The following is an 11,844-nucleotide window of genomic DNA, read 5'->3' as shown; positions in this document are numbered from 1 at the left end:
TTACTCAAATAGCTGTCTTGATTTCCCAGTGTGTTTTAAAATTCAATTATAGAATTGAAGAGAAACCCATCTATTCCACACCTTCCACTTCCTGGAAGGATCATAGCCAAACTATTTCCAAAAAATGAGGAGCTATACTATTTAAGACATCCAGAGAAGGAGATTTCCCAGTGGATTATGAATCAAGCAGAAAAACAGCAAAGACAGAAAGTTAGTTTTCTGCTTTCAAAATACCAGTTTGGGATGAGCAAATCATTTTTAAGAGGCTTATAAATCTCTGATCTTCTATAGCCTAAAAGCTGCATCATTGTAGCCTAATCAAAAGGATTTCAGGTGCTGTATTTGAAGCATGGTCTGATAATTTGTTAAATAATTATCCTCAGAGATGGAAACAGTACATGTGGCAAAAAAAAAATCTGTTCTTCCCTCCCCTGTGATTTTAATTGCCTAGAGTCCCGATAAGCTAAAGTAGAGGAGTGGGAGAAGTTTTAATCTGTGACAGATGAAATCAATGTAATGAAGTTACATGCTGCAGAAAGACCTGTGCCCATAATTTAAAAGTCACCACTATGGATGTTCAAGCCATTTGATGCTAATGCAAGTATCTTTAAAGTCCAGTATGTGATAAGCAAGAGAACAGAGTTATTTAACAAAATCATCCTTTGTTTTCTGATTTGTTTCACCCATGTTTTCATGTTTTCCTAAGATCTGGACAGCATATCAGCCAGGAAGATAAAAGGAATATGTATATTCTGTTTATATTTTGTGATGGTTTAACATTTGTTTTAAATTATAATGAAGAAGTAAACAAATAATACTTATATGTTTAAAAAAAAGAAGATAGTAGGAAGGGAAAAATGAAGGGGGGGAAATCGGAGGGGGAGACGAACCATGAGAGACTATGGACTCTGAGAAACAAACTGAGGGTTCTAGAGGGGAGGGGGGTGGGGGGATGGGTTAGCCTGGTGATGGGTATTAAAGAGGGCACGTTCTGCATGGAGCACTGGGTGTTATGCGCAAACAATGAATCGTAGAACACTACATCAAAAACTAATGATGTAATGTATGGTGATTAACATAATAAAAAAGACATTTTTAATAAAACATATTAACAAAGAAAAATATAAATTATAATGAAGAAGTGGAGAGTCAAGATCCAATTTCCAGTCTCAGTGTTCTTCATACATTAAAAAGTGACATAAAATAAAAGGAACCTCCCCACCTTAATCTTTTGAGTTTGTTTCCCAATCAGTAGAACCTATCTCTCTGATCATTAGGTTGTGGCTGCTTGGGGTACCACGGTGAAAACATGATCCAGAGGCCACATGCAGTGCAGTCTCGAAGAGTGATTTGATTGGTAAGTACCGTCTGTCACACCCACCAGTTGCTCAAAAAGAGAAAGGGAGAGAAGAAGCACAAACACTGTATACTGGTTATTCAAAATGCACTTTTTATTCACTTTAACACAGAGGATTTTTTTTTTACAGTTGAAACAAAATATCTGATACACAATTTTGAGTTTTTAGCAGCACCTGCAACGAGAGGATCGTGGAATACCTCAAGGTAAAGTAGAGATGGCTGAGGCAGGCACAAATTAACCTGAAATTCATCAATCCACTGAAGACATATGGAATCTGAGGCCCCCTGAATTTAGCCCAATACATGACAATAAACTAAATAAATATTCTTTATGATGTTTTAATGGACTATTGAAAAACAGTATAGTGCTAATTAGAAATATCTTATTCAAAAAAATCCAGTTTGTTAAAAAAAACTTTCTGAAAATATTGCACTGCACATCCTAGTGTATACAATTTCTAAACCTATATGCACAGTTCCTGGTACCCACAGATTTCAGCCTTTGGTGTTTTATAATCTTACCCAAACTTGTGTCAGCACCCCAGTGAGTGTTACTCACCAAAATGCCACTGTTTTTGTCATTTAATGTTAACTGCTTTTATTACGATACTGTGTAGTGATTTGGCAGGAGAAAACTGGTATGGCTAAGAGGAAAGGGGCTTCAGATGACCTGTCAATAAAATTAACACTTGCCTCGGTTAGACAGGAGGTCTATGAATAGGATACCCACATCATTTTTTTACTTAAATGACCACATGCCATTCTAATAGTGACAAGTACTTTTGTGAGTGGATGGAGGTCTTTATGTAAGCCTGAGATCTACAAATAGAAACTATTATAAGCAGAGTGCAAGTAGAAAGAGAAGGCCCCAGGTCTCATGCACTTAAAAACAATTAGCATTTAACAGTTCTGATGTACAGATTTTCACCCTAACATGACTGTAGGAAAACAATCGTAGAACTTGGAAGCCAGTGTGGCTGGCTATAGGCATAGGCAGGATAGGGACCAATACTTAAGAGCTGTGGGGTCCCAGTTCTGGCTTCGACTTCTGGCATCAAAATTACTTTGACAATGGGGTCAGGACTCTATTTAAATGGGAAATATTGAGTATGACTGGGTTGAGCTACCGTCTTCCACTTGTCTATGTAGCCAAAAAGTCCCAGAGCTCTTAAAGCACATAAGGTCCCACATGTAAGGCTGATTCCATATGTGGCTACAATGGAGAGTTCTAGGCTATATTCCCTAGGCTATAAGCTCCTGCTTCCTCCCCGGCCTCCATCTCTTTTGGGGGGGTCACTTCTAACTGTCCCTCTACCTTGGGTCACTATTTTTTTTAACATAGATGTTTTAAAAGTACAGATTAAAAGCTTTGCAGGACAAATAGATCAACCAACAAGAACTAGACTGCATATTTGTAATACAGTATATAGCTAGCAGTCATGGTAATCAAAATTTGACAAACCGTTCTTGTATTTTAATAGGGTATTTTTAGGATATTTATATCAGGGCACATAATAACTACTCAGAACTCGAGAATTTCTCCTGCTGTGGTGCCAAAGAAAGAGCTGTGTAGTTGCCGTTAAATGCTGATCCCAGAATAGTTTGAGAATTTTAAAAGTCCCTCTCCAGAGGGACTCCAAAGTCCCTCTTAGCTGTTGTCTTAAGAAACATCTAATGATAACATGGCACTGAAACAGTTTGTACCTTGCAGATTCATAGAACTTAGAGCTGGAAGGGACCTGAAACCAAATATCTAGCCAGGACAGAAATTCTTTTTTATGGTATTTTAACAGATGGTCATCTAGTATCTTCTTGAATATTTTCATTGGAAGGGAGTTCATTATTAAGGCAGTCCATTCCACTGTTGGACAACTCTATGAGAAATTCAGTCTACCACTGGGTTAAAGTCTGCTCTCTTGTTACTTTCAGTGTCCTAGTTTGGCCAGCTGAACATACAGTGCAACATACAAGATATTAGTTCCTTCTATAATAAATATTTGAGTTAAGGAACCTTGTGAGAAAAGCCCGTTATCCCCCAATCTTTTCTGAAGGGTTCTCTGAGAGCAGAGCACAGTGGACCAAAGGACCCTCAAAACTATGAGCAGAGAGCACTGCATCCAAAGCCATATACTAAGCAGCATTGCTAAATTGATAAGAGGTTGTCAGAGAAGCAACATCCCTATGCAGCAAAAGTAGACTTACTAAGTAAAAGCAGACCAACCATTTATTTGCATGGGCGGTTGGCTATTTAAGCATAATCCATTCACTAGTACCCTGTTACTTCAAACACGAAGAGTATAATCAATTTCCAGTGTCATCAGTGTATCTCTTATTGAGATATTTTTTGAAAAGCTCAAATGGGAGCAAACCTTTATATGAGGATTCAAACAAGGCAGTGTACATCACTGTACTGTTATATACCTAATGATCACAACCTCTTTATAATTGAAGCTTAGGACATCCTTGTTTGCATTATTTTTTTATTGTAATACAGCTCAGAGTCTTATTTTTTCTTCCTTTGGCAGAAATATCAGAAACTGATTGCCAAGAGTCCACGGTGACATTTGTTAGTTGACTAATGGAACACTTTTAGGGATAGCTGTAGCTCTTTAACTCCTTCATGCTGCTGGGTTCTAAGTTTAAACTGTGATTTGAAAATATTTAAATCTCTCAGGACTGAAGCTTTCTGAAAAGTCCTGATACACACAAGAAGGAAAGAGCAGAAATCACGCAAAATACACTTGGCTTGATAAAGCTTTTTTTTTTTAATCGCTCTACAACCTCAATTTGAAAGGCTCTGATAAACAATCACAACCTTCTCTCTTACCCTTTTGTGTGTGTGCCCTCTTAGAGGGGCACAGTTATTCTGACACTATTGACTGAACAATTTGGGGCACACTTTTATAAGGCTTCCTGCTTTTAACAGCATGAGGATCCTGCTTTGGAGCCACTATTCAAGTCAATAGTGTGACCTAACATGCAATGCTCCAGCTGTTCCTCTACAGCCAACACCTGCCTGACAGCTTCTTCAAAGGCCACTGTCACGTTAGTATCATCTTTGGCACTTGTTTCTAGATAAGGGTAATCCCCATTCTCCATGCACCAGGCTTGTGCCTCCTCAGTAGTCACTTGCCTATCCTCTTTGTCTACCTTGTTACCCAGAACTACAAAGGGGAAGTGCTCAGGGTCTTTCACATCTGCATAGTAGATGAATTCTTTCTGCCAGTTACCAAGGTTCTCAAAGCTCTGCCGGTCATCCACGCTGAAGGTCAAGAGGCAGCAGTCTGCTCCCCTGTAGAAGGGTGTCCTAAGGCTCTTGAAACGTTCCTGCCCTGCAGTGTCCCAGATCTGGAGAGTTACAAAACGTCCATCTACCTCCAGATCTCGATTTAAGAACTCTACCCCTATGGTGTGAAAAGCCTGGGAGTCAAACTTATTGGTTACATAACGGTTCATAAGCGAGCTTTTCCCAACTCCACCATCACCCAAGAGAATAACCTTTAAGAGCAAGGATTTCCCACTCATTGTTGCAGCACCAGTTGGGGAGGAGTTTATAACCAGGAGAACCTGAAAATAAAAGAAAAAGTAGGAGGGAAAACAGTTAAACCTGAAACTGAAATTAACTTCATAGTAAATTTCTCTGAATTATATGGCCTACTCATTTAACCTCTCTTGATTCACGGTCATTAACTATATAGTACAGCAGAAGGAATAGAATCCTTTTGCATACAAGGAAAAATAGGTCTTGTTTTTCTGAGGTCTTCCGCCTGTGCCAGGAAAATGGCTGAATGCCATGGGCAAATGGACTAGCAGATGGTGCTATAATTTGGTTCAGTTCTGACCCTGTTCTAGGGGAGAGAGCCTAGAACAGGAATACCACTCAGATGTGTAACCATGTTATGAGTTTCCAGTTTGACAGTTCCAAACAAGAGGCAAATAGTACAAAATTGATTTGGAGTTTGAAGCCTGTTCATGACGGACCCAAGAATTATTGAGGAGAGAAAGCTGTAGAGCTGAAATTTTAATTACATCAGTAGAATTTGGGGCTACAATTAGACTGGACCCCAGAACTTGGAAGAGAGATAAAGGTCAAGTTTCTTCAGGCATCTGCCTCATTATACTTGCATTGATACAGATACCCTCACAAATAAAGGATCTTCCATAATCTTTTCTTCATGGAACAATGACATGTAAATTGATGATTGTTGACTGGGATCATTATAACAGCTATCATTTAGGAAGAAAATCTTGAATAGCTTATTAATTTTTAGATTTAGGTTCTAATTCCATAATGGCACTAATGAAAATAGACTGTAAACTTTAAAGTGCTAATAACAATGTAGTACCTTTCTTGGTACCTCCACAACATGTCTGTACATGGAATATCTAGAATGCATCTTACAATAAAAAGATCAAACGTTTACTGAACAACTAACCAGTACTAGATTTTGGTAAATACTTTCACACTTGGTCCATTGTGGGAACAAAACAATGATGATGTTAACTGGGTGTTATTTATGCAAGAGACCCAAAGAGATGAAAACCAATTTCTAATCAAAAGAGCACATGCAAAAGAGCTTCTGGAGGCACACACATTTGGAATGTAATTTTAAAAAGCCTCATTAGTCCTTAGTATTATGTGGGTGCATGTGTAATAATTATATATTTTTCTAAATATTCCTTTTTAAGAGATCAAATGAAAATATATATATACCTACACAGTTGGGTCTTTGCCACAATTTTAGTCTTCTCTTTTCCTTGTTGTTGTTTTATTCTTTCTTTTTAGGGTTCTAGAAAATGGATTGGGGAACATTTTTAAAAATATATAATAAAACAAAGTTAAGGCTATATATAAATATACTCAAGTCAGGAAAGAAACAGACCCACCTCAACTTACCTGTAGAGGATGCTTTTCACAAATATACTTAAGAGTTCAAAATGCTACAAATGCTTAACATGGACAAAATAATATTATTGCAAAAACTTTAACTTGTCCTAATGAGTGTACTTCATATGGCTTTTAGAGTTTTATATTGTCCTCCACTGAACTCTTCATTCAAAGTAAAGGTAAATCAAAGGAAGTAGATGATATTCAGGAAAGGGAAAGCACAGAGGAGTCGTCTAAGACATGTCAAAATCCTAAGTCAGAGATGAAACTCCTTCCCTTTATGTCTACCAATGTTCCCAACTCCAAGAAAGTTATTAATGCATTCACCAATCTGCCTCGAGACTGTCTCTGAAATTGATTCCACAAGATCAGAGAAGAAATAATAATGTTTGGAGATTCCCTGTTTACAATATATTCTCTTGGCTATTTTACTAATTAATTTTGATCATCTGTCTTGAACACAGGTTTTAGTATTTAGCTGGCTTTATTAAATTCAAACACAACTTCACTTAACATTATAGTTAATTATGGCAAGAGTGTTATTTAAGCAGCATCAAGAGTGCTGGTCTCAAGAGAAAAACAGTTCTTAGATTTGTTGAGTATTCTTTCTTAAGAATAAAGAAGAGTGTAAGAAATCTCTATTGCCTAATAATCTCATGTTATTTTTTTCAAATATAAAGCATATAATAAGGAATTCATCAGAGACCTAAATCAGTAATTATGAATTTAAATAGTGTCTTCTAAATTGATAGGCTTTATCTTCCTTCTTGGTCTATATCTACTCTAAAAATTTTTCAAGTTTTCTACCATTACTGATTTTTGTCCTCTTTTTTCCTGCTCTCAAATTGCTTTCTTTGGAACTAGTTCAAGTAACAAACGTTTCTTTAAATGGAAATGAAACAAGCATTAGCACACTTCTTTATCCTTTATATGGGTCTGTAGGATAATTTTACAGACTGCTCACTTAAAAAAGGAACAGAGGAAGTACAAACTTGGGTAACAGTACTGGTAGTATTAAGGGCCCGTGCCAAATGAGCTTCTTCAAGTTCCTAGCAAACAGGTGTTCACATCATTAAACAATTCACTAACACTCCTTTCCCAGCTGTGGATAAACTCAAATGATGGTCAAGGACTCAAATGTGGAAACCAAATACTCAACTCCAGGAATAATGATGAAGTATTAATAACCATCTGAGATAATGCTGCAGTTGCTTGTGCATTCCCTATTTGGTTGTTTGCACATACAACTTCTGGGTACATAGGCTCTATACCAGGGAAAAGGGAGGAAAAGCAGTGTGGCTCCGTGTGAAGTGCACTGGGTTGGCAGCAATCAGGAGACAAAAGTCTTCATCACTACTATGCCATTCATTTATTTTATGAACCTGAGCAGGTTATTTAATCTTGCTTTGTTTCAATATCTTCCTATACAAATACAGAACTGATAATACCTGCCCTACTTAACTCACAGGATTTGGGGGGGGATGAATAACTTAGGAAGTTTGCAAAAATTTGTAAGCATGTATTGAAATTTGGGGTTTCAGATTTTTGTTCCTCTTGCTCCTTTACCTCCTGTCATTCACTGTTGGGGGCCTTGTGACTCAGTATGAACCCTCCTCAGAAAAGGCCTGCCAGTAGGAAGATCACAATTCTTCCTTTCCTCTTCCTTCAATATCTGAGAAGGCCTTGTTCCCTAACAATTTTGAGTATCTGCATATACCACAGAATCTTAGTGTTGGGGGGACCCTAAGGGTCTTCTGGTCCAATCCTGCTACTGATGATTGAGAAAACATTTTAATGCCTATTGCGTGCTCTGTCCTTACTAAGGTAACCCTCTGTTCTCCACTGTCTCCAACTCCCATTTGTCTCCTGAAGGTAGAATTGAATACAGTTTAGACATGTCTCCTTGTCTTCAGTCACTAAATCCTGTGGATTTTTCCTTGGAATATTCTTTCCTGGTCCTCTGCTACCATCCTCACTTTGGCCCACATCTCCTTGCATCTAATCTATTGTGAAAACTTCCTGGCTCTTCTCTCCCTGCCTCTGGTTTCTCCCTACCTACTTTGCAAAGATTATCACTTGAGCACCCATTGGGTGTAGACACTGTTGGAAATGCACACATTTTTAAAGCAAGGTCCTACCCTCAAGGAATTTATGAATTAACATATAAGCTTCAGATCTCATGATTTACAGTTGAAATGGTATCATTATATTGCCTTATTTAGTTTAAAAATCTTTTTTTTTCTAAGTATGTCCTTCCTACACAACCAAAATTTAAATTCCTGGATGGTAAAACCCTTGTTTGTAAGTCTTTGAAGCCCCTCCATCCATGCAGCAAGCATATCCTTCATATGGATAATCAATAATATTCACTTATTAGTTAAATGTTTAGGTGGGTGCTCAGAACTAATGCCTCTGAATTGATGCCAAGGTACAAGAGATCTGCAGTTCTGTAAGATGTCCAAATACTATTATTTATTTGTGACTAAAGAGCAGAAGTTACGGACTTATCTGCATCACTTTCTAGATGAGACTTACCAGGGATTTCACCTGTTGAAAGCCAGTGGCAATGCTCTAGTTTCCCTCTCCCGTCCCCCCGTTTTTAAGAGAAATATATAAATTTCTCGATACCCACCAAATGTCAGAGCGGTATAATTATCTCCACATTATGTTTTCAGTGGAGGCTGGAGTCCCGACCATCATCATTATCATTATCATCATTTGAAAATAAGTGTGATATCCTTTAGTACATACTCAAAAAGGACTAGCACAGTATAAAAGTAAACCAAAACTTTTTACTCCTCCAGAATATGCCAGATTAAAGTCAAACCTTAAAAGAAGATAGCATTAAGGAGGCAATGGAATTCTTTGATAAACCGAAGTACATTTAACAGGAAAGTCAAATCCCTTATGCATCCTGTATGGGTCCCATATCAGCTTAGGATTTTGACTAAAATGTTTAATCTGATTTTGGTCCTATTCAGAGACAGATCTGCCTCTGAACAACTCAAATATCCCGGAGATGCAATTCTCCTTTCTTACCCCACTCTCCACAATTAACAATAATTCTCTAAGAATAGTATATTCACTTTTTTCCCCCCAGAGTCTAAGTCTCAGACAATAAGGTAAATTAGAAATTCACATAACCGATGCTCCCTAGTTTTCTTTGTTCTTCAACACACTTGAAACCTTTTGAATCTGCTGTGCCCGCACCCACACAGCTTATTAAAATTATTGTATTTAGCTGGGGATGCTTAGGGTGTGAGTGTGGAAAGAAGCAGTACAATGACGAGAAAGAGGGTGAACCTTTGAAAACAGAACATTTCAGTGTGATGATGGATAGACGAGAAATAGAAAAGCAAACTGGCAACATCAGTTTGGTTGCCATGGGCGGAATGATGCTCAAATCCAACGTGCAGTTTGGGAGCATGTGTTGACAGGGATGTGGTACTGCAGGGCTGAGGGTAGGGGAAGAGCAGCAGGGGAGAGTTAGGTAGTGGATGAGAGTGGCCCTGGTGGTAATCTGCACAGAGGTGGAGCCATGGTTGAAGCTACAGGGAAAACCCATCTTGGTGACACACTGGTTGGGCCACCCAACTCACTGTTGATTCCTGGCACAGTATTTGGAAAATACTGCACTGGAAAACTGGGCAGGGCTTTCCTTAACTTAGGTAAAAATCAATACAAATAAGAAATGATTGCATCTTTGAGACCCTCTACCTTAAATGGTGTAGGTTGTTTCCAGTACAACCTGATGCTTGTTGGTGGGGGTGGGGGAGGGTTCTGTAGCGGGGAAGCTGTCTGACACACTGGATTCATTGTGTAGAGCAATCAAGTTATCAGCTACATTCCTGCTCTGAGTCCAAATGCTACAGCTGTCATGCCACTGAAACACTATTCCCACATTTATGACCATATTTATATCCTATATGCAACCAGAAGGGTTCAATGTGGAATTTCACCTCTAACCCTTCACTCCTCACAACAACAGCTCTAGGGCTATAAGCCCGAAGGCACACTAGATAGCAATTTGGCCTTGTCCTCAGGCCACTTCTTCCCAAGTAGACTGCCAGGAGACAGGTAGGTGAGGTTTGGGTGACATTAAGCGAGCAGAGTATAGGGGAAAGAATCTTCCTTGTTATCTCTACGACAGGGTCACTGTTGGCATTGGGGATCTAGAAAGTGAGATGTTACGCACAGTTCCAACTACCTCGGACCCGGGTCATCTCACCTCATCCCCATCTCTCAGAACGAGGGGCTGTGGCGCATGCGCACTGAGCCACACCCGTTCCCCACGGAGCCCTGCGTCTGTCTGCGGGGCTTTGCCAGCCGCTCCGAATTACTCAGCAACGCCCCCCTCCATCGTCACCTTCCCCCCCAACTCCGACCCCTGCAGTGCCTAGGCCTCTTTCCCAAGGTGCAAATGTCCCGGGGGATCACCTAGACCTCCCTTTTTCCTCTTCCCACAGGCCACCCCCACCTCCCGGCCGCCCGCGTCCACTGGCCGCTAGCCCCTCTCCCTGCCCACGCACCCGCACCTTACCCAATACAATGGGAGAGAGATGGTGGGGGGGCGCCGCGGGTGCCAGGCAGGTCAGCTCTGCGTGCCGGCAGTCCGGCTCCTCAGTGACACGGTCACCGCTCCTGCTGCCTCCTCGTCCTCGGTGGGGCAGCAAGAGCAGCTTGGACCTCAGTGGCCTGACAGCTGCCGCTCGCGCCCGCCACCGCCGCCGCGCAGCGTCTCGCGCCCGCGCCCGCCAGGGGAGGGGGCGGGGCCCGCGCCGCCTCCTTGTGCCCCTTTCTTGGAGCAGGAGACCCGGCGTAGCGGCCTCCTGCCCTCCCGTGTCAAGAGCGCTCCCTGGCTCGCTCGCTCTTCCTTCATGCGCAGGGTCCAACCCTGGCCTCCCTTGTCCTCTCCTCTCCTCGCCGATTAGTAGGCACAATGACAATGGACCGTCAACTATTGCTCTCCCATTTAGCTCCTCTGCTGCCCGGGCCACGCCCCATTTCCTGCAATTATCCTTCAACTTACCTCACATTTACCTTTCTTCCAAACCCTCTACTTTTGCAGAGGATAGCACATACACCCTCTGGTTTCAAATAACTCAGGGAAACCCATGATCACAACGCATTACTAGGCCCTCTAGCTTGGCACTGCTCATGAAATTCTCTTGGCAATCCAAACAGAAAGGTTCACATTGATAGCTCAGGCCTGGAAAACACACTGCCCTTTAATCTTAACAGTTACCTTTCTAGATGGCCACACAGGGAGTATTACCTGAGGTTTCTGGACATGTTGCTGGGGCAGAATGCAGTGTTCCAATTGTGCTTAGCCACCCAGCCAGTCCCTTTTTGTCTCCTGTGGCCCTCTGGTACCTCCAACTAGTTTGTGATTTTTTCCCCCTGAAACCAAAAGAGCTCCTGGGGTCATTTAGCTTGCGCTCCGACTCTCAGGCAGATCCATCTCCGAAGCTTCCCCGATGTATGAGAACCTGTGCCTATATGGCACTGCCCCTCACTCACCATGTGCCCCCCTCAGGGCTCTTACATACGCTCTCCCTGCATCTGGGCCACTCTCTAGCTCTTCACAAGTCAACCAC

General features: G+C 41.0%; 1 protein-coding gene across 2 annotated transcripts; it reads right to left on the bottom strand.

Annotated features, from left to right (window-relative positions):
- Positions 1–1,435: 1,435 nt before the first annotated feature.
- RAB9B (RAB9B, member RAS oncogene family) lies at positions 1,436–10,961 on the bottom strand. 2 transcript variants are annotated; one of them, XM_073890283.1, is made up of 3 exons: positions 10,788–10,961; positions 6,074–6,149; positions 1,436–4,926 (listed from the first exon to the last, which is right to left on the bottom strand). In XM_073890283.1, the coding sequence occupies exon 3, from the start codon at positions 4,882–4,884 to the stop codon at positions 4,279–4,281; it is 606 nt and encodes a 201-aa protein (XP_073746384.1). In that variant the 5' UTR covers positions 4,885–4,926; positions 6,074–6,149; positions 10,788–10,961; the 3' UTR covers positions 1,436–4,278. The 2 variants fall into 2 exon arrangements, with proteins under 2 accessions (XP_073746384.1, XP_073746383.1); XM_073890282.1 differs by having other exon boundaries at positions 6,078–6,149.
- Positions 10,962–11,844: the final 883 nt, after the last annotated feature.

The sequence above is a fragment of the Callorhinus ursinus genome, unplaced genomic scaffold (genome assembly GCF_003265705.2).
Source record: "Callorhinus ursinus isolate GAN/ISIS: 27379988/994484 unplaced genomic scaffold, GSC_fseal_2.0 scaffold135, whole genome shotgun sequence".
NCBI lineage: Eukaryota > Metazoa > Chordata > Mammalia > Carnivora > Otariidae > Callorhinus > Callorhinus ursinus.
This window is presented reverse-complemented; position numbering and strand designations above follow the sequence as displayed.